The sequence below is a fragment of the Bubalus kerabau genome, chromosome 1 (assembly GCF_029407905.1).
Source record: "Bubalus kerabau isolate K-KA32 ecotype Philippines breed swamp buffalo chromosome 1, PCC_UOA_SB_1v2, whole genome shotgun sequence".
Lineage (NCBI taxonomy): Eukaryota > Metazoa > Chordata > Mammalia > Artiodactyla > Bovidae > Bubalus > Bubalus kerabau.
Window position 1 is genome coordinate 87,387,316 of NC_073624.1, and position 23,110 is coordinate 87,410,425.

Consider the following 23,110-nt stretch of genomic DNA (forward strand, 5'->3'; position numbering starts at 1 on the left):
CCTACGGGCGGGAGTAGGGGAAGCTTCTCCCTTCCCTAACCTAATCCCACTAGATGCGGAAATCCTGCCTCCTGTGAACGTGTCTTTGGATCTCGCTCTCTTGGTCTTGTTTTCTTCTGTTGTTTCTTATCTACGAGTTTGGCCTCTTCTCTGTAATTGCCACCTCCCCATTCCCCTACAGAATACATGTTTCCCCACTTGGAGTCAGAGTAATTGATACTTTAAGATCCGCCATGGGCTCCACTTCCCCTTTAAACACCATCCAGACTCGCTCGCCTAAAGGGTCTTTCCTGGGAGCTGCAGCAGCGTCTCTCCCCTCTCGCGTAGCAGATATCAAAGAAAGCGAGTCCAGGACGTGCCCATATATGAACTTGAAACAGAGAGCTGCCTCGTTCGAAGTCCACGCTCTCGCCTCCCCCTTCGGCGAATTCACTGGCGGGCACAGCGTGAATACCAGCTACTCCCTTCTCTCTTCGCCTGACTTCCTTCTGGGAGCTCTTAAACCCGCGGCACTTCAATCACTCCGCAGCGAGCCACGGCGCTCACTGGGCATGCTCAGTGGCCGGGACGGCTCCGGCAGCCAGAGGTTGTCTTGGACGCACCACTCGGGTCCGGATTCACCGAGCGCGGACTGAGCACAGCGGCCCCTGAGCCGGAGTGAGACGCGCTCTGCCGTCCCTGCCAGGGCGCCCGCCGGGTCAGAGAGCCGAAGTTCCGGACTCCAAGGAGCCCCCAACTTCGCGCCAAGTTTCGAGCTGCGGGGGAGACATGCCCATGATGACCAGGGACGTTCTGCTAGAAATGGAGCTGGAGGAGGACGACGAAGAAGATGGGGATATCGGTGAGCGAGGGGTTTCCACAGGGTAGGGGGGTTGCGGCGCGGGGCCGGGCGCCCGTCCCCGAAATCCTCAGCCCAGGCAGGAAGGACTCGGGGACTGCGCGTGGGCGCCGCACCCTTCTCGGCAAGGGAGGTTGCTGGGACCCGCAGCAGGTCGGGGGCAGAGGGACCGGGAGAAGGAAGCCCGCGCCGCCCGCCTGCGGCCGCAATGCGGTCGCTTTCAGCCGCTGACCGGCCGGCTCCCGGCTCAGCTCGCGGAGGGCGGGCGAGAGGGCGGCCCCGGGAAAGGCCTGGGAGGCGCGGGTCTCCGTGTCAGTTTCGGGACGGGCGAGGGACGAGGGCCCTGATCAGGCATCGTAGATACGGGGAAGCCCCCCCCGCGCGGGAAGTCTTGACTTTGGACACCAACTTTGGGTCATTTTCTCCGGCTCGAATTGGCGCGGGGGATTCCGGGGAGCCAGCGCGGGCTGCGAGCCCGAGGGTGGGGTTCAAAGAGCGCGCCCTGGTTAGGAGAGCAGGGGTGTGACCCGCCTGAAGCCACCTCTAGGTGAAAGCAGACGTGCGGCCCTGGTTCGGAGGGCTGGGGCTGGGTGGGGCGGCCCGGGACTGATTTGAGTCCGCTGGGCGTGGGCCGGGATCCTTTTTCCGCGGCGCGGGCGGGGGAAATGATGCGATGGAGGAAGCCCTGAGGCAGGGTGGACCGCTGGGCATTTCCTACCCGTCCAGGGGCCCCCGGAGCTCGGGGGAGAAGCCCTGCGTGCCCTATTTCTGGTTAAAAATTCTGTAGAAGTGGTGCACGGAGCCGAGGGAGAGTTATTTAAGAGTTAACCGAAAGGGGTGGGAGGAAGTGAGGAAGGGGAAAGCAGTTGGAGTGGAGACAAAGTCAGGTCCCTAAAGAGAACACTGTCATCTAATGATGACAGATAGAGCCCATCCGGAAGACTGACAATTAAATTACCAGGCAGACTCCGACTCAGTTTCCTGGACGCCAAATCAGTTTCAATAACGTAACAGTTCCTGCTTACGTACTAACACTCTTCTCTAATATATTCTAATATACTCTTCTGTAATAACTTTGGTAGTAACTTAATTTTAGGAGTTCGGTGTGGTTTTTCGTTCACATTTTGGGTACTGCTCATGTATTTATTTTTCTGTTGTTTTCAACTCTATTGAGATATAATTGACATTTAACAATGTGTAAGTTTAAGGTAAAACATGTTTGACGCATTTATATATTGCAAAATGATCACCACTAGACAGCTAACACCTCCAGCATGTCATTTAATTACCATGTGTTTTTTGTGGTGAGAACATTTAGCATCTAATCTCAAAGTATAAGATACAGTGTTATTAACTCTAAGCACTATGCTTAGATACCTGGAATTTACTCAATTTATAATTGAAAGTGTACCCTGACTAACATCTCCCCACTCTCCCCCTCATTTTAGTGTTTATGTGAGTTCACCTTCTTAAGATATTTCACATGTAAGTTACACAGTATTTCTCTTTCTGTCTTATTTCACTTAGCATAATGCCTTCAAGTTCCATCTGTGTTGTTGCAAATGACAGGATTCCTTCTTTCTCATGGCTCTAATATCCCATATTATATGCATGTATGTGTACCTATACATGGAGAAGGCAATGGTACCCCACTCCAGTACTCTTGCCTGGAAAATCCCATGGATGGAGGAGCCTGGTGGGCTGCAGTCCATGGGGTCGCGGAGTCAGACACGACTAAGCGACTTGACTTTCACTTTTCACTTTCATGCATTGGAGAAGGAAATGGCAACCCACTCCAGTGTTCTTGCCTGGAGAATCCCAGGGATGGGGGAGCCTGGTGGGCTGCTGTCTATGGGGTCGCACAGAGTCGGACACAACTGAAGTGACTTAGCAGCATACCTATACATATCACATCATCTCTGTTCATTCACCTGTAGACAGATAATTATTGTCTTTCCATATCTTAGCTATTGTAGGCACTGCTCATTTAAATCCAAAGCCAAATTGAATAGAAGGTATTATATACTCCATCCTTTGATTTACTTGAGAATAATTTATAAGGTATTCATCCATATGGAGGGAGCAGATAGTAGTGTTCATTTTTATGGGAGAGAAAACTGAACCTCACAGGTTGATTTGCCTAACTTCTCACACAGCTTATTAAGATTCAAACCCAGGTTTTCTGACTTCCAAGACCTGTGCAGATTGATGCCCTTCCACCTTGTCGCTCCAGCTGTCCAGGTATTATACTACTGTTTAGCAGGCTGTGGTAGTAAATCCTGTTTCCTGCAGTCCTGTGGAGGTCCTGTCATCAAATCCTGCAGGCCTTCAAAGTCAGATTCCCTGGGGATTCCCAGTCTCTTGGCTGGATCCGCAGGCTGGAGGGCCTGATGTGGGGCCTAGAACCTTCACAACAGTGTGAAATCTTCTTTGGTATTATTGTTCTCCAGCTTGTGGGTTGCCCACCTGCAGATACAGGATTTGCTTTTATCGTGGTTGTGCCTCTCCTACCATTCAGTTGTGTCTTCTGCTTTGTCCTTGGATGCGGGGTGTCTTTTTTTGGGTGGGTTCCAGTGTCTTCCTGTTAATGGTTGTTCACCAGCTAGCTGTGATTTGGTGCACAGGCAGGAGAAGATGAGCACATATCCCTCTACTCCTCCAGCTTGACCCAATTTCCTCAGTATACTAGTACTGATTGTTTAGTCACCAAGTCGTGTCTGACTCTTGTAACCCCGTGAATTGTAGCCCACCAGGCCTCTCTGTCCATGGGATTTTCCAGGCAAGAATACTTGAGTAGGTTGGCATTTCCTTTGCCAGGGGATATTCTGGAACCAGGGATTGATCTTGGATCTCCTGCATTGGCAGGTGGATTCTTTACCATTGAGCCACCAGGGAAGCCCAAATTCTTATTACATACAAATATAAATCATAGGAGCAAACTTTAAAAAGTTATAATAAAATTAGCACAATCTGTTTCAAAGGAAAACGCTTTTGCCTGTTATAGTGAGGTGTCACTGTTTACACTGACAGTTGTAAATAAAGAAGGGTGAAAACCCAAATAAAAATTAAAGTAAGCAAGACTGGGCTTTGTTAACCATGCCATCAAGAGATTTCACTTTAGGGGAAAAAATCGAACTTGGGCTATTCTGTATTTACCTGATGGTTGTATCAAGTCAAGCAGGGTAGGTGTATTTCAGAAAATAAATATCTCTATTCTTTCATCCCACCCTTCAGAGTCTACTGATATTAATACTTTATTGTATATAGGGATCAAGTCAACATATTTTGTGTCAGTCAACAAACACCAGGTTTCAACAATCTGGAGTTGTTATACAAATTTAATGTGGGTTGCAGTGGTTTTATATCAGGAGATGTTTACCATATCAGTGGAAAGTTTGTCATTGTAAAATAAGCTTTTTTAGAGCTTACCAGATGTAGGCTAATGGTATATAACCTTTTATGAAATAATTATAATTGCCAACTATGGGAGAGAAGACTCTGGTGATATGAAGATTATAATTTTAACCTCTACCTCTAGTTTTGTAATGCAGGGCTCTGCTAAACCTCTTGACTAACATATTTCTCCCATCACTTGTCACTACTGAGAGTTGTGTAATAATTTAAAACCCACTCAGTTACTGAAGGTTTCTATGAAACTTCTCTATAGCTATTAACTTTATAATTCAGAGCATAAGAGTTATTTTGATGCAATTTCCTGGGTAAAACCTCTATCATCAGTTAATTGGCAAGAGACAAAAAGAAAAACTATTTAAACTAGATACTTCTACTAGAAGTGTGCCTTCTAGCAGACTGGGATTTGCACTGTCCCCCATTTTTTAGACGTGTGGGTTTCTGCTTACTTTCAAAGCATTGTTGAGTGCTTTAAGTGTAAGGCTTGCTTCGTTGTTTAGCATGAAATAATCGCCAGAGGTCTGTGAAAGAGCCTAATGGCACGGGAGCATTTTTGCAAAATGCCACTTATTTTCTAAATCATTTCTAACAACGAACCACAGATGTCACCTCCGGGCAGTGATGGCAGGAGGTATTTGGGTCATGGCCTTTATTGCACTGGTGCGGATGGAGATCACCGTTGAGGTAGGTTCTGTGTGCCTGGTGTGCAGGTCTTTAGCTGCCTTGTCTCCACTACCCCCACATCCTGTCACCTTATTAAGCAGTGCATTGAATTAACATCTCTTCCTGTTGGTGTAGAAAGTGATAGAAATATCTTTTATAGTCAGAATGTAGATATCTAGTATGCTGTTTTGTTTCTTGCATTTCCATTGTTCAAATTTAGCTGAGGGAGGAAACTTGTTCTCCAAAAAGAAGGCTTATCAGGAACACTTCAGATAGTTCAGGCAAAAGGTTTTTGTTTAGATGGTTGGTTGTGTCAACTAGAAAAAAAAGTGTGACCTGCAAGTTGAGAATTATGTTTTGTTCGGGAGCTTACTGAGGACCATAGCCTGGGATGACAGCCTCTCAGGTAGCTTTGAGGGACTGTTTCAAAGAGGCAAGGAAGGACCCAGGATATATAGGAGTTTTTTTGCTTTAAAAGCATGAAGAACAAGAAACATGTAGTTGAATATCAAAAGATTCCTGCTAATCACAAAAACCAGACATCTCAAGTTAGAGGTTTTAGTGCTTTTCTGTGTATGGGAGAATGCAAGAATCTGGGCTTATTGAAATCATTCCTTTGATATTCATCTTAACTGTTATCTAGGACCTAGTATCCTGTTTTCCCTCCATCCTGAATTCCCTTCAGAGTTCATCATGGGGTGGCTGCAGTGGTTGATGAGTTTATGGTAGGAACATCTTCATTTACTGAAAGGGCTGCTGACATTTTTTGACTGCTTTGGATTCCAGACTACCTGTGGTAGAGTTTACTCTCTGAGCCCATGGTTAATAGTCCTTCACTGGAGTAGGGGATGGGTGGGAAGAGGCCTGTTAGCTTTGAGAGGCGATGGTCCAGCTATACCTCTCAAGTATCTTCGTTAGCTTTCCTTTTACTGTTGCATTTTTATATAGACGTATCTTCTGCACTATCTCTCCCCTCACTACAAACTTTACCTTTGGTCACTTGCAAATCTGATTCTTGTACCGGTTTTGCTTTGTCACCATTAGTTGAGCAAACCTGTGCTAGTTGTAGGATTAAGTGCTGAGCTTGTTGTGGGGAGAGTAAGATGCATGTTCTGGCCGTAGAGAGTAGGTGCCACTGAACCAGCCATTTGCAGTAAGTGCTATTGTTGAAGTATGTCCACAGCCATGGAGGACAGGAGACGGCTGCACAGAGGAGACTGCTGGGCCAGGCGTTGAAGAAGCAGGCAGGCAGAACGTCTGGAGTTCCAAGTATTGCCTGTGGTGGAGGAGAGCAATGACGAGTCTGCAGAGCCAGGAAAGTGTGGCACCGTGAAGAATTCTCCAAACATTTTAAGGGTTTTGGATTTTACTCTCTAGGTCAGTGGTCCCCAGCTGGCATCAGGGACTGGTTTCGCGGAAGGCAGGTTTTCTATGGATGGGGTGGGGGATGATAGTTAGGATGATTCTCATAAGAATGCAGCCTGGATCCCTCACATGCGCAGTTCACCACAATAGGGTTCATGCTCCTTTGAGAATCTAATGTTGCTGCTGATCTGACAGGGAGGCAGAACTCAGGCAGTAATGCAAAGGAAGGTCTGTAGCCCGGGGGTTGGGGACCCCAGCTGTAGGTGATCTGGAGCTCATGAAAGATGATTAGGAAAGGAGTGATAGAATCAAATTTGCTTTTGGAAAGGTCTCCCTGGCAGTGCATTGGGAAATGGGTTGGAGAGGGAAGATGGTCGAGGTAAGCCTTTCTGGTAGTCACGTTCAGAAATGGCCAGTGGTGGTCATGGGAATAGAAAGAAGTGGAACTGAGAGCTTGTGAGAGAGGCAGCACCTTTAAGGTCTTGGAGACTGAAGGCTTCCAGCAAACAGAGAGGAGTCCAAGGTGGGGACTTGAGCTGAGAGATTAGGTGGAAAGTAATAGCAGCAGGAGGAGAACAGATGTGCAGAAGGAAAACAGATGTGCAGGAGGGGAGAATTTTGCATTGTTCTGCAAGCCTTACATTTTTCTCTTCTCCTGTAGCTCAGACCATTCCCCTTCCCAGCAATACCAGACTCTCCTTCTCTTTCTCAGCAGCTCCCTCCCCTTTCAAACCCATCACAATCCCAGAAAGCTGTTGTTGATCTCTCTAAGCCCAAAGTGGCCACCAGAGCATGCTCACACCCCTAATTCTTCTATTCCACACAATTAGCACTCACCTTGTATTTTTGTTATTCATTATCTTTGCATTAATTCCACCAACTAATAATGTAAATTTCTTGAGGGCTGAGACTAGGTCATGTAGAATATCCCAAATGTTATAGACATTCCATTCCTATAATTTAAGAAAATTCTCTCTTCCTCACCCTCCTCTAAAATGTAATAAACTTTCTGCGGTGTTTTGTGTGTTTTCTGTTCTAAGTTAGTCCCCTGGTAGCTCTGCTGGTAAAGAATTCGCCTACAATGTAGGAGACCCTGGGTCAGGAAGATCCTCTGGAGAACAGATAGGCTACCCACTCCAATATTCTTGGGCTTCCCTGGTGGCTCAGCTGGCAAAGAATCCTCCTGCAATGCAGGAGACCTGGGTTCAATCCCTGGGTTGGAAAGATCCCCTGGAGAAGGGAACAGCTACCCACTCTAGTACTCTGGCCTGGAGAATTCCATGGACTGTATGGTTCATGGGGTCTCTAAGAGTCGGACACGACTGGGTTACTTTCAGTGCCTAGAATGATGCTTGATATCTTTGGTGGAAACCAAGTAAATCATTGTTGAAAGGAAGAAGAATACTCTGAATAATTAAAATAATTAATTAAATTTATATAAGTTAAGTAAATTTAATTAAGTAAATAATAAGCATAATGGTTAGTGGTTTTTATGGCCCTTGTGCAGTTCTTTTCTTTGGCAGTTGGAGATGCCCACAGTCATCTATTATAAAAGTGCTGGTTGTACATGTTCTTCCAGGCTCTCTGCTAGGTTCTGCAGTCCCTGACCTTCCAGTTCCTCACTATCTGGGAAGGAGACAGATATGTGAATAGATAATTGCAGTCATCGGTGATTAATGCTAGACTGGGATCAAGGTGTGTACCAGTGTCATGGTGGGACCAAGGACAAAATACGTAACCTTGCTTAGGAGAATCCAGGATGGCTTTACAGAGGCCGTGCTGGCCCTCAGGGGATGGCCAGATAGGTGAGGGGATGGGGCTAAAATAGTGGAGTGTCCTGAGCATTCCTACATGTGGCCTGATTTCTCAGCAAATCATCCTCGATGCTGTCCTGGCCGTATTTGCTCTGACAAGCGGCTCTTATGTATATGGTGTGCATGTGTATGTGTGTATTCTCTACCAGGGTATGATGGCTAAAAAGCAAACTATTCTTAAAGTCCTTCTGTTTGAGCATAGTCAGTCTTACCCTGTCACGTAAACCTTTTGTTATTTTCAATTTCAAATCCACAGTCACAATGTGTCTTCCATGTTCTAACTCTCAAGTCAAATAATTGCTTTCCAAAAGATTCCCCAGTCTTCTCTTACCTGTCTCATTGTTCTTTGGAGCTGGCACCAGCAGCTCTAAAAGAGGGAAAGAGTTCTACACACACACATCCTACCCCTATTTTTTTCTCAGAAGGTTGCAACAATCACATATGTTGATGGCCATGTGTTTCTTATTTTTTTTTCTTTCTTTTAGAAACCAAGAAATTTAGACTCCTGTAAAGATTACCCTTAGAGATGCTATTTAAATTCTGACATTCTTGGAGGAAGATTATAGTATGTTAAGAACTCCACAGTCTAGCTTTATTTATATTTTTTGGCCATGCTAAGCAGCATGTGAGATCTTAGTTCTCTGACCAGGGATCCAGTCTGTTCCTTCTGCAGTAAAAGCATGGAGTCTTGACCACTGGACCACCAGGGAAGTCCCAGTCTAATGTTTAGTTAAAGGATGGTCTTGCACTCTCAGTGTTATTTGTAGCAAGTTAAATTAAAATCACTGTATTTTATAGAAGTTTCCACTCTAGCTAATTCTTTAGGTTTTCTTCTTTTATCGTGCACATCACTTTGTGTTTTGCATTCCAGTTACTTTCGCACATTTTAGCAAACTGTATAGCCTTAGAAGGAGAAGTGCTATCTTATTTCCTTTGTACCCTACAACCTAAGTATCATAATGCTTTTCACAGAGTCCAAATATTTGTTAAGAGATGGTATTTTAGATTGTAATGCGAAGCTTTTTTTGTTACAAGTTATAAGCTGGTTGATCTGCTTTTGATACAAATCATTCAGGGTTTGGATCTATGCAAAAATCACTAGTTTTAGAACAGAAAAATATATTTCCAGTCACCTCAACCAAGGAAATGTACTTATTGACTGATTGGTAACTCATATGTAAATACAGAGATTGTGAGAATTTAATACAGGGTAGTCATTGTTTTATGTCATTATTGCTTTTCCTTTAGTTTTGTCTTGCCTTTTAAAATGCAACTAAACTTATTTAGCACCCATCTTAAGAAGTAGCCAGTTTAAAGACTGCCTGATGCAAATGTCAACAATAGAATATTTTGGACATGTGCCAAAGAGCAATCCAAATACTGTTCAGCCCCAAATCAGATGGAATGTTTTGCACAGAAGACAAGTTGAAGGGTTAATAGGCAACTTTCTCTGCCATGGTACTTATTACTGCCCTGGCTACATGTCTGAATGTTAATTGAAAGAGCTTGCTACAGTAAGTTGTTCAGCAGCCAAAAATACAAGTGGAAGAAAATGTATTCTTTTGTGAAGTCCAGATGTTACTTTTATATTTAATGCTTTCAATCTAGAACATTGAAACTCTACTGTTTCCTACATTATTTGAAAGTACAAATACTTGAAATTGGGGCAAAAAAGGATATTAGTCATTAAAATTCTCTTTTCTATAATTTTTATTTTAACTTTGGCAGAACTTGAGCCAGAGGTCAAAGTCATGTAAATAGATGTTCTTTCACAAAGTGCAATTATGCAAATTATAGGTTTGTTTATAAAGCTTGTTTTATATAAACTAACATTGTGTTTACATAATTTATTTTTTATGATTTCTTCAGACATTCTATCTAGATGTTTGAAAAATAATCTTTGACTCGGCATAGACAAGATGATGGTGAGATTTTTCTTGTGGCATCACATGGACATAAACTAAAACATGTTTTTATTTTTACTTTTTTCTGATTTGTGCGAAGTTTCTAATAAAAGTTATTCCCCATTAAGTTTAAAACAAAAATAATACAACCTCCCCACATATAAACCCTTAACATTATTTTAAATGTTTTATTATAACTTATATTATGACTTTAAACAATTGCATTCATTTGTTGTATTGTTTTATTTCCTTCTGCTGTTACTTATTAAACAAGTCCTGAATGCTCAATCTATGTAAAACATAAGATACTTTTATTTTTCTAAAGCCAACAAGCAAAAAAAGAAAAACCAACAAATCAAACCCACCTTTGTTTCTAAGTAATACAGATAGTGAAGAGAGTGTAAGCTCGCTGATCATAGATGCTCCTTAGGGAAAGTAGAAGATTTTAAAGACAGAGCCTCTTGGATTCATTGGGGTGAGTTATTCCCTAAAGAGGACAGTTTAAAGCAAAAGGAAGAAAGAGCCTATGAAGCCTGTGCTAATACAGAGTCGTGAGGAGGGAAGATAGGCCTGTAGTCGGAAGACCTGAATTTGCCGTTGGCTTTGGCCCCCTAGAATCTATCAACTGGAGCAAGTTCCTTGACTTCACAGCCCGTGTTTTTGGCCTTGTGGGGTTGCTAAGAAGAGGCAAGGAGGCTGGTATAGTGCTGGTGTGCTGAGTTGCTTCAGTTGTGTCTGACTATTTGCGACTCTATGGATTGCTGCCAGCCAGGCCCTCTGCCCATGGGATTCTCCAGGCAAGAATACTGGAGTGAATTGCCATACCCTCCTCCCGGGGATCTCCCCCACGTCTCTTATGTCTCCTGTATTGGCATGCGGGTTCTTTACCACTGGTGCCACCTGGGAAGCCCCAACAGTGCTGAGTATGGGGCATTTTCACTCATACTACCTGAGTGGCAGTTACAATATCACCATCATAATGAATTCTTTTACTTAACAGCAGTCATAGGAATGGCTGCTCTTAACCTCGGAGAGCCCCAAGTCCTTCCCTGCTGTCTGTGTCACGTTATGCATGCAGGAACTGCCCACTAAGTGTCAGGTTAAGGGAGATCATGACCGTGGCTGTGCTGCAGACACATGTACTTAAAGATAAAAGAGTTGAAGAATAGCATGTGGTTTCTGCAAAGAGATAATTACTATGTGTTTTCCTATATTCTTACTGATCTTCAGACGGGATGATAATGTTCTTCAGATTCCAGGAAACCTATTTCAGGGGGAATCTCTTTCAGGGAATCCTAGCAAAAGATTCCCACAGCTGACACTTTGTGGGCTCCCGATAAATGACTCATAAGTGTAAGATGATATTTTCATCGGTAGCACCTGTGGCTTTTCCCATTCTCCGAATTGCCGTCAGCCCCCATGTGTCACCATGTAATTGTATGCACAAGAAGAGAGGAAGAAGACTTTTAAGTAAGAGGTGAATAGCTTTTATTACAAATTGAGCTTTTAGAAGATCACAGGAGGACTGAGGAGGGAATGATCGATGATGAGATTATCGGTGCTCAGCGTTCTCCATGATTCCTTTGTCTCTACTGAATGGTGGATACTGGAGCATTTCAGAGAGTTCAGCATTCCTTGGAGAAAGGGCAGTCACAAGGCAGTGAAGGAACGATTATTGACTTGATGATGTTAACAACTTCTGTGAGGGCTTCCCTGATGGTCCAGTGGTTAAGAATTTTCCTTGCAGTGCAAGGAACATGGGTTCAGTCCCTGGCCTGGGAAGACTTCACATGCCGTGGAGCAACTTAGCCCATGTGCCACAACTGCTGAACCCATGTGCTGCAAATACTGAAGCCTGAATGCATTTGAGCCTGTGTTCGGCAACAAGAGAAGGCAGCACAGTGGGAAGGCTGCGCACCACAATGAAGAGTAGTCCCTGTTCATGGCAACTAGAGAGGGCCTGAGTGCAACAAAGAACGCCTAGCACAACTAAAAAAAAAAAAAAAAAACCTCTTTGACATTCTTTCCACCAGCCCTCTCCCAATTTCTGACCATTGTGTTTGCAGGCACTGTCAGTCTTGGCCCCACATTCTCTTAATATCTTCGGAGATTATCCCTGGGTCTCTGAGAGAGGACCTTCTCGGCCTTTGTTGGCCCGGCGTACTTAAACCCACTCTCACAGGGTTGGGGGATGCCTTGGGAATCGACATCTACTTTGATCCATAGGGGAGGAGAGACGAGGCCCCAGGATCCCTAACCACCAACAAAGCCCTGGATAAGTGTAGATATTAGGGATCAGGTAAAAGTGGTCTTTACTTGAGGTTTGGATTTGCAGATGAAAACTTCACTTTCATTAGAGGTACTTATGTTGGAGGTAAAAGAGGATGACTCTTCCCTGTGTTGAAAGGTTATTTCCACCATCTTTTACAGATAGCCTGACCTTGGCCAAGGCTGTGGACCAAGGCTATTGGACTGCGAATGTCTGTAATGAAGGACAGAGGGGCCACTCTGCTGGTTTGTGGTCCTTTTAATTTATCCCACACCAGCTTCTCCTGCTGTCATTCTAATCTCCGCAGGGTCTGTTGTCTTGCCCCTGTCCCAGTATTTTCATCAGGCCCTTAGCCTTCTGCAGAGATGGAGGCCAGCACTACTTAACCTTAAGTTTTATGCAGATAGAAGTTCAAATTCTAACCTATAAATTCACTAGCTGGGTGACCTTGAGTGATTAATGTAACTTTCTCCTCCTCTGTAAAATGTAGAACCTATTCAAGGGTGATTATGTAAAAAATGACATAATTTTAAAAAGCTTACTTTGCAGGATTGTGGTGTCTAATAGAATAAAGCCCTCCATAATTAGGAGATAATGTTAGTATTGTGGATAGCTGTTTTTTCCTGTATTTTAACTCAGGTGCATCTCTTTTGCTTTTTATTAGAGATTTTACTATTCCATTTATACAGCTCATTGTTGTTTTTGTCTTTTTCATTAAACTAAGGGCATCTTGAGAGCTATTATCTCAGTGAGCAGCATAATGCCTGGCACAGAGTAGGTGATCAATACAATCTTGGTGAATGAGTTAGGCAATGAATGAAAGATATTGATTATTGAAGAGTGGTATGGTATAATTGGAAAGGTGGGACGTTGGATACAGATCGACCCTTGGATAGGCTCATGTAACTTTGGAGCTTTGGTTTCCAGATCAGAAAAATGAGTAGAGATAATAATACAGAAGGGGTAATGATATGTACTTTATAAGATTTTTATAAAGTTTTAAACTGACATATAAAAGGATGAGGGACAGTTCCAGGCACATAATAGGCCAATAAATAGTAGTGGCATTCATTATAAAACAATTAAAAATGGAGAAATATAAAAAGTGTTTTAGTCTCTCAATTGTGTCTGAGTCTTTGTGACCCTCTGGACTGTACATAGCTCTCCAGGTTCCTCTGTCCATGAAATTCCCCAGGCAAGAAGACTGGAGTGGGTTGCCATTCACTTCTTCAGGGGATCTTCCCAAGCAAGGGATCAATCCTGGGTCTCCCACATTGCAGGCTGATTCTTTACTACTGAGCCACTGGAAGAAATATAAGTGACTAGCATAACCTAAGTTGGATTTTCCAGTAGATGCATTTCACAGTAGAATTATATCATGAATATATATAATTTTAGTAAGAAAGGTAGAATATAGGATAAAAATTCATAATGAAATTTAAGTGATACTTTGATAAGCTTTACACTAAAAAAATGTGTAAGAAATAGGAGTGTCTCTTAATCCAACAAATTTAAGATTTTTGAAAGTATCTTTCATCGAGGCCTAAAAGGTAATTGTTGATATTGATCATGTGAACTTTTAATAAAATAAACATTTAATAAGATATGTAGTTTTAAATAAATATGTAATTTTACTTATCATGTGAATGATCAGTTATTTTTAATGGGAAAATTCTAAAATGTTTAATTTTCCCACAAGACTAAAATTTGTTAGTTGAGTTTTATTGAAAAGTTTGAAGTCAAATTAAAAAACCCATTGAAAGAGATGGATGTGACACAGCTCAAAATGACAAAACATGAACATGTAAAGAAACTGTTACCCTTATGGTTTGAATTGCTTTAAATTTAGTGATATAAAATAAGAAAATAGACCATATATAATTTGCAAAATAGGTATATGAAACAAGGTTCCTCATTTTATAAGCTTGACGTTTGGGAATGAGTCAGCCCATATCGGTTTGTTAGAAATGGAACACTGCCAGGTCCCCCTCCAGCAGCATCAGACCTAAGAAAAGTTAGACATTCCATTCCTTTTGGGTAGGCGAGAGCAAAGGAAAAGGAGGAAGGCTGCTTTGATCCCCAAATAGAGTTTACTGTTATTTGCGTTATATGTAAGTCTTCCCTAGAAGTGACTTTTCAATAAAAGCCAGAGTTACATCCTTCAGTTACTGCACTTAGAACTGTGTTTCTTGTCCCCTGGGTTTCAGCCTATGCTCCCTCCACAAGATGCCGGACTGGCTCAGATTTCCTGCCTCCATTTAAATTTAGATAGTGTTTGGTGCTCTCTGGGTACATGCTTCTATAACAGGCATATTGCAGCTTCCAAGTCACAGAGGAGACGGGAACATTTCTAACAGGCCTTGCCACACTCTTAATGGTGAGCAACAGAGCACATGGCTTTTGAGCAATGGGGTAATCATGGTTTTCTTGAGGCTTACAGTTACCTCAAAACTGTGGCTAGTGGCTTGTTTTGTACTTCAAAATGCTTATTTTGAAGAGTTCAGTCACAATCTTGACTAACTTACTTGGCACATACACAAAAATCCCTTTGAAAGCTGATCATAGTATTGCTAGCAGTGGCCTTCATAGATCAGATCAGGTTTGCTGCTTTTTTAAAAAAGTCATGTGCCGAGATTTCATTTAGCTCCGAGCTGGCTTGATCTCATCTCACAATTTTTATTAATTTGGTAAATATTTTCTGAAGACCTCCTATAGGTCATGTGCTGTTTAAGGTCTAAGGGCACAGAACCAGGTAGAGAAGACCCCATCTCTGGTGGAGCTTATAGTCTAATAATCAAATGCTACCCCCCCACACACATGCACATGGAAATCCACTTATTTACCTAATGTCTATTCAGCATGCTCTCTATGCCAGGCATTGTGCTGGGCACTAGGAATTCAATACACAAGACAGAAGAAACAGCCTCTGCCCTCAGTGAATAGGCCCACTGGCAGGGAAGACAAACATGCCAACCAGTCACCATCAAATTTATACTTAAAGATTGTGAAAAAGGAGGCAGAACCAGGACAACACAGCCAAGAGCAGAAGTGGGGCATATGTCAGAGGACTGGGCCTCCCTGGGGGATGGCTGACAAGTGCAGCTGTTTTTCTCATAATTCTAAAAATAGCACGACCTTAGACTACAGTCTTTAACAGGCACGTCTTCGAGAAGGTTCAAGATGTGCATTAGATTACTGTGTACAACACCACACGTGGTTTCAGGCTCACAACTTCAGTTGTACTGGGGGGGATCCTCCATATGGGAGCTTTGTTGGTATGGATTTCAGTAGCTGATAATGCACCTTGCAAAAGTAAGCAAGTAGCATTGTTGCTGTGCCAGTGGGCCTGTGTCTGTGTACCCCTGGGTAGATTGGCTAAAATGTTAGCACTGGATTGAAAGTCAAAGTGTTAGTCACTGAGTCATCTCTCCCACTCTTTGCGACCCCCATGAACTGTAGCCCTCCAGGCTTCTCCATCCATGAGATTTTCCAGGGCAAGAATACTAGAGTAGGTTGCCATTTCCTTCTCTAGGGGATCTTCCCAATTCAGGGATCAAACCCGGGTCTCCGTAATTGCATTGCAGGCAGACTGTTTACCATCTGAGCCACCAAAGAAGTCAAGTGAAAGTGAAAGTCGCTCAGTCGTGTCGCCTCTTTGTGACCACATGGACTACACAGTCCATGGAATTCTCCAGGCCAGAAAACTGGAGTGGGTAGCCTTTCCCTTCTCCAGGGGATCTTCCCAATCCAGGGATCAAACCCAGGTCTCCAACATTGCAGGCAGATTCTTTACCAGCTGAGCCATAAGGGAAGCCCAAGCACTGGATTGGAAAGGAGCAATACTTATTTCTCTTTCTTTGTAGCTCAGTTTAGCATAGTATTCTGATGGAAGTTGAAGGAGAAGGTGAGATATGGCCCAAGCAATTCTGTGTATTTTCCTTGAGCTTCCAGAGGAGGAGGATGGATGGGGAGGTGGAACACGCACCTCTTGTTCCCCGTGCCCCACCCTTTCCTCTCCTGACTTGGAGGGGTGGGGAGCTAGCAAGAATTCCTTTTCTAGATTCTCAGCCAGAAACTGGTTCTCTTGTCTTCTGCCCCACCAGCTGAGGGGTGTGACTCATTCCTGTTTGGAAGTGACCAATGTTAGCTGGGAGTCATAACCAAGCCCCTGAGGCATGAATCAGAATTTGTATGATGGTGGAAAAGCCCCACAGAGACTCTGAGTTACATATTCAAGAATTTCTCCCCTCGACAAATCCTACAACTAGTGTGGTGGTGGTGGCAGTTTAGTCACTAAGTTGTGTCCAACACTTGTGACCCCATGAACTGCATGCAGCCCGCCAGGCTCCTCTGTCCATGGAATTTCCCAGGCAGGAATACTGGAGTGGGTTGCCATTTCCTTCTCCAAGGAATCTTCCCAAACCAGAGATTGAACCTGGATTTCCTGCACTGCAGGAGGTCTCCTGTAACATTTTCTAATAAATAAGGCCCTACTGTATAGCACAGAGAACTACATTCAATATCCTATGTTAAACCATGGAAAGGAATATAAAAAAAAATCACTTTGCTGTACAGCAGAAATTAATGCAACATTGTAAATCAACTACACATCAATAAAAAAATATTGAACCTAAAATAAATATAAAAAAGAAACATTCTCTAGAATTCCTTCCCTGTGAATAACCAAAGCATCCTGGTATTAGAGTAGTATGTGGTGGTGGTTTAGTTGCTAAGTCGTGTCTGACTCTTGCTACCCCATGGGCTGTAGCCTGCCAGGAATGTCCTTAGAATTCTCCAGGCAAGAATACTGGAGTGGGTTGCCATTTCCTTCTCCAGGATATCTTCCTGATCCAGGAATCGAACCTGGGTTTCCTGCATTGCAGGCAGATTCTTTACCAACTGAATTACTGGAGTGGTATGGAAGATGCAAATTAAAACTACTTTTGTGTTTTCAGTTGATAGGGCAGAAAGAAACAGATGCAAATTGTTTCCACTTACTCTTAAAACATCCTGTTGTTTTTCTGTGTTAGTATCTTTCATACATGACTGAAATCTAGTAGGCAGTATGGTTGTATTGTTAAACTTATTGTTATATCCATTACAACTAGTTCCTTTCAGACGGAGACTGTTTTCTTATAAATGCCACTGAGATCTAGAGATCTAGAGATGCCATTAACCCTTTGCCATGCATTGCAGGCAGACTGTTTACCATCTGAGCCACCAAAGAAGTCAAGTGAAAGTGAAAGTCGCTCAGTCGTGTCGCCTCTTTGTGACCACATGGACTACACAGTCCATGGAATTCTCCAGGCCAGAAAACTGGACTGAACGCTCCACTTCTGGTCATGTTTACTTAGTTCAGTAGTATTTTTTTTTTAACATGTAAAAGACATATTTCACATCCTGTAAGATGCAGTTAAATGTTCAGTTTGGTAAGGTTTGACAATTGTATAACCACCTACCCAAAATAAGACAGAGGACATTTTCATCACCCTTTCACTTCCAGCTGTCACCACCCCCTCCCACAATCCAGGCAAACACTTAAGGATATCTACTACATAAATTGGTTTCACCTGTTCTGAAACTCCATATACATGAAAGCATAGAGAATTTAGTCTTTTGTGTAGCTGACTTCTTTCACTTAGCATAGTACTTTTCGAAGTTCGTCCATGTTGTGGATGAATGTCTAGTATATTTTAACTGTAAGAATATCTGGAAAAATATTTTGATTTAAGTATTAACATATTACATCTCTGATAAAGAGCAAACTAACAATACTTAACCTTTTGATTCTGTCTTTACTCTAAGGTCAAGTATTTTTTGAACTTAGTTATTTTTGTACTTTTGTAATCTTTTTAGAAGCTCATACAATGCCTTGCCTGTAATAGGAAATTAGCGAATGTTTTCTTTAAGTTGGGAGAGAATGTGTGAGGAAAATGAACTCATATCTCATTTTATAGAAATTCAGATTTTAATCTCCCTGCTGTGGTTTGAAAACAAACAGCATATTCATTCTGAGCATTAGCCCACTAACAATTCTTCAGTCCAGAGTGGACTGTTTGTGGGCACTTTTCTCCAGGGTAAGAAGTTCAAGTGTAATAATTCATTTTTCCAAAAGGTCAGTTGTTGTTGACTTGTTTTTAACTGGTAAAAATATCTAAACAGATATTATTAGCCTCATTTGGTAATTGAAGAGCTCTGAAAACAAGGACATTTATAGTGATCTATCCAAAATGAAGGAGTGATTCAATGTTGGTGCAAGATATTCAGTTCCAAAATATTTGTTCTAGCACATGTGTTCCAAGTTCCCAGAGAAGTTATTGACACTGACGTTGGTTCCTCTTAAGGGTGACTCATGATTTCTTGAGTCTGGTTTCCACTGTTAGTCATCCGCACTGCTTGGATTAAAGCAGGCTTTTAGATTCCGCCGGATTCCAACTTTCACAGTATACCAATCCCCCAGCCCACCCCTGCTCCCACGCCCTTGATTCCCACCTCCTGGCTCAGCCACTCCTCAGTCTGGAACCAATTCTGACTCCAGGCAGGCAGGATTTTATAACTGAAATTTTAGTATTAGTGCAGTGTCAACTTGCGCTTGTGTTTCGTTTCAGTCTTTTATCCCTAGTTGCCTAAACTCTTCTCAGAAGCATGCCTGGAATGCCAGTCTCTCTAGCTGTTCAGGTCCTGTCTTAGTCTCATCAGCGTCTCTTCATTTCTTCCATTCGTGGGAAGTGAAGGCCTTCCTCCTCCTGTGTGGTGCCACCTGCCCCTTGCCAGGCCCCCATAGGCCTGCGTCTGTCCTCAGATTTGATAACACGAGCTGTATCTCTGTCCCTTTTTTGAGCTGTTTTACCAGTGATACCTTAAATCTTGGCAATTTTCCATCAAAATGTATTTCTTTTCACTCCATTTCATTAGTCATGCATGCTGACTGTGAGTAAGAGTGGGATACAGTTTCCTGCAATAAGAGATAGGAGATGTAACTTCAGCCCAGCACCTAAGAAAGAAATCAAGTGTTTGCTGGAATGTGGGCACACCACCTTCTGGGCCTGGTAGAAGTCTGTGCCTGGCAGTAAACAGTTCTATTCAAAAGCAGTTCCCAGGGCTGAGGAGGGACCAGGTTGAGCATCAGGGGTAACTGAGCTGAGCTGGTACTCAGCTGAGAGTGTGATAGCTGGGGCTAGAAACCTTCTTTCCCTGTTTTTCGATATGGAAAGTGGATATTTTCTCAGTCTTGTGCATGTACACTTTTAAGAAAAGTCCCCGGTCAAAATTTCCAGTATTTGAAAATGTGCTGAAAATCTAAAAAGTAGAGAAGCACTCTGAGCTTTCCCCTTCCCTTCCTGGTGCTGATGGCATTTCTGAGCCAGCATGCTTGTCTGCCTTGGCATTCCTTGGTCACCACATCCTCTGGCAGGTGGCCTGCCTCCTGGTTCCTGCCCTGGACTTAGTCCAGGCACTTGCTCTCAGGCCTCCTTCCTCCCAGGCCGCCTCCACAGCCTCATCCTGAATCTCCCTGGGCCAGGCTGACTGTCTTTGGAAATGGTAGAGGCTATATATGATGGAAAGAGGGTTCTTAACCTGCGTTTGGTAGGGAAATTAGCTAAGCTGAACACATAGGCAAGACAGCCCTAACCTTGTTGGGACAGAACCTAGAAGACATCCGGTTCACATTTTAATTGTTTTAGAAAAGTGATAAATGCTGTGAATAGGCAGATTGTTTAAGGTTTATTATCAGACTTCTGATGACACTAGAGTGTGTCCTTGTCATTCATTTTATTAAGCTTTCACATGTGAGGCTGAAAAGAGATTGAGAAAGATTCCCTTCAGAATTTAAAGTTTTATACAATATCTAAGGTTACAGTGGTTCACATGCCTTTGAAAAAAGCTGATGTGACTGCTGAGTTTTAATCTGCTACTGGAATAGAAATGTATGTATTAATATTTTGTAAACACATGTAGAAAATCCATAATCCATGACTATTTGTCCACAAGTAGTAAGAGATTATTTGGATAATAAAATATGGTGACAAATTGCTTTGTAACTTTTTGAAGTCTAAATGAATTTATTGTACACAGGAGTCACCTTGTCCATCCGTGCATTCATTTTTTTTGTTTTTTACTTTGGCCAGAACATGTAGCATGTGGGATCTTAGTTCCCCCATCAGGGATCAAACCTGTGCCCCTTGTAGTGGAAGTGTGGACTCTTAACCACTGGACCATCAGGCGAGTCCCACATTCTGAACATTTAAAAGCACCACTTTCTTAATGTTATCCGCTCATGACAACCTGGAATAAAGCATTTTATTTTTCTATGAATCTCTCTCCTCAAATATAAAAGAGTGATTGAGTTTACCTGCGTTCTGGTTTTATTAGAGTGATTATAGATGCACTTCTTGGTGTAATTCATTACTGCGGTTAAATAAGAGAGATTCAGACATAGTACACTTTCATTTAATCTCCTGGAAGAGTGTGTTGTAAAGAAATATTTAAATAACTTAAATTGGAAGCTTATTTTCTTGTAGGAATAGTATAAAAAGGAAGATTGTACCAAGGGTTTTTTTTTTTTTTTTGTCCTGTGTTTTGTAGAAATAATCACAAAATACTTGAATCCAGTATAAGTGCTATATAAAGCTTTTCCTGTAACTTAAAAATTGATTGGTCAGGGAAATCCAGTAACCGTATAAAATCATACTTGATTTTTGATAACAGAATAGCAAAAGCTTCTGTTCATGTTCTTCATGATTCCTGCCTTACTTTTATTGCAGCCATTAGAGGATGAGTGAGTGAAAGACTTTGCAAGTGGATGGGTTTCCAGAAGGCTCTTGAAAGGACAGTGTCTGTAAGGCATCTTTGGAGAGGCTGTGGGAGCCTCTGGCGTGGAGGATGGCCTTTCTTTTCTTCTTTTTTGGCCATGCTCTGTGACACGTGAGATCTTAGTTTTCTGACCAGGGATCAAACCTGTGCCCTGTGCAATGGAAGTGCAGAGTCTTAACCCCTAGGTCACCAGGGAATTTCTGAGGATGAACTTTTTGAGAAACTGAGCAGGAAGATGCGTGCTGCCCCATTTCTGTTCATATTGCTCAAGCTACTAACTGGGTTCTTGACTTGGGTCAGTAGATTAACATGGGTGGGCTTGAGGGTAGGAAGACTGTTGGATTCCCTAAACTGTATGAGAAGAGGGTTTATTTGCATATTTACAGGTCTCTAGTGAAAGGAATCCATAAGTTTCATCAGACTCTTTTTTTTTTAACTTATTTTTAAATTTTAATTGGCGGCTAATTACTGTACAATATTGTAGTGGTTTTTGCCGTACATCAACATGAATCCGCCACGGGTGTACATGTGTCCCCATCCTGAACCCCCTCTCCCGACTCCCTCCCCTCCCCATCCCTCTGGGTTGTCCCAGAGCACCGACTTTGAGTGCCATTTCATGCATCGAACTTGCATTGGTCATCTATTTTACATATGGTATTATACATGTTTCAGTGCTGTTCTCTCAAATCATCCCACACTCGCCTTTGCCCACATAGTCCAAAAGTCTGTTCTTTACATCTGTGTCTCTTTTGCTGCCTTGCATATAGGATTGTCATTACCGTCTTTTTAATTCCATATATATGTGTTAATATACTGTATTGGTGTTTCTCTTTCTGGCTTACTTCACTCTGTATAATAGGCTCCAGTTTCATCCACTTCATTAGAACTGACTCAAATGTGTTCTTTTTTACAATTGAGTAATATTCCACTGTGTGTATGTACCACAGCTTCCTTACCCATTCATCTGCCAGTGGACATCTAGGTTGCTTCCAAGTCCTGGCTATTGTAAACAGTGCTGTGATGAACATTGGGGTACACGTGTCTCTTTCAATTCTGGTTTCCTCTGTGTGTATGCCCAGCAGTGGGATTGCTGGGTCGTACGGCAGTTCTATTTCCAGTTTTTTAAGGAATCTCCACACTGTTCTCCATAGTGGCTGTACTAGTTTGCTTTCCCACCAACAGTGTAAGAGGGTTCCCTTTTCTCCACACCCTCTCCAGCATTTATTGCTTGTAGACTTTTCGATGGCAGCCATCTGACCAGCCTGAGATGGTGCCTCATTGTGGTTTCATCAGACTCTTAAGGGACTTGTTGATCCAAAAGGACTGAATTGCCAGTCGAGTGAGACTGGGAGGATTATGGTGGAGGTCTCCTGCATTAAGGTTTGCCAGCTGCACAGGCTGTCAGTCACTAACGTGCTGCCCTTTGGCATGTGCTGCCATCCTCTGCTCCCACACTGGCGATCCTAAGGTCCGCCTGGTTTCACATGTGTTCATGACAGTGGATTCCCTTGTGCGGCTGTACTGGGGGAAGACTAGGGAAGGAATAGAGAATGTTCTCATTATATATGTGTTTTTTATGTTTCTTGACTTTTGACTTTCTGTTTTAATGAGGAATCTTTGGTCACAGGGAACAGAAAGTCTAATCAAATGGCCTGAATAATCAAGGCAATTTATTCGTACAAGAAGGGAAAGGCTCAGGGGTGGTTTTAGTTCCAGGAGCCAACCTTGCCCTCGGGTCTTATGGAAGGGACTCTCAGCTGCACCAGCTCTCCCATTGTAGCTGAGGATAGTGGTGGTTTCCCACCTTTTACCGCCTCATCCACAGAAAGAAAGCATTCAGGTAACTTCTTAGCCCTAGAAATCCCACCAGATAACACTGATAAGATTATATAACCACCTCTGTAATCACCATTGTGGACATGAGTCACAGGGTCTGTTGATGAGCCCCCAAGAGTGGAGGTATTTAAGCCACATAAAGAAAAATTTCTTTTGAACTTTTGTATCGTTAAATTCTGAAACTAAAACTGTGGTG

General features: G+C 42.8%; 1 protein-coding gene across 4 annotated transcripts in view; it reads left to right on the forward strand.

Annotated features, from left to right (window-relative positions):
* The first annotated feature begins 398 nt into the window (after nucleotides 1-398).
* The window catches only part of ANO6 (anoctamin 6), a 233,363-nt gene continuing 210,651 nt past the window's right edge, over nucleotides 399-23,110 (forward strand). The window contains exon 1 of one of the 4 annotated variants that reach the window (XM_055581548.1): nucleotides 399-841. In XM_055581548.1, coding sequence (XP_055437523.1) covers nucleotides 769-841 — 73 coding nt within the window. In that variant the 5' untranslated portion in view covers nucleotides 399-768. The remainder of the gene's footprint in view (nucleotides 842-23,110) is intronic. The other 3 variants (XR_008714674.1, XM_055581512.1, XM_055581523.1) reach the window with 3 other exon arrangements.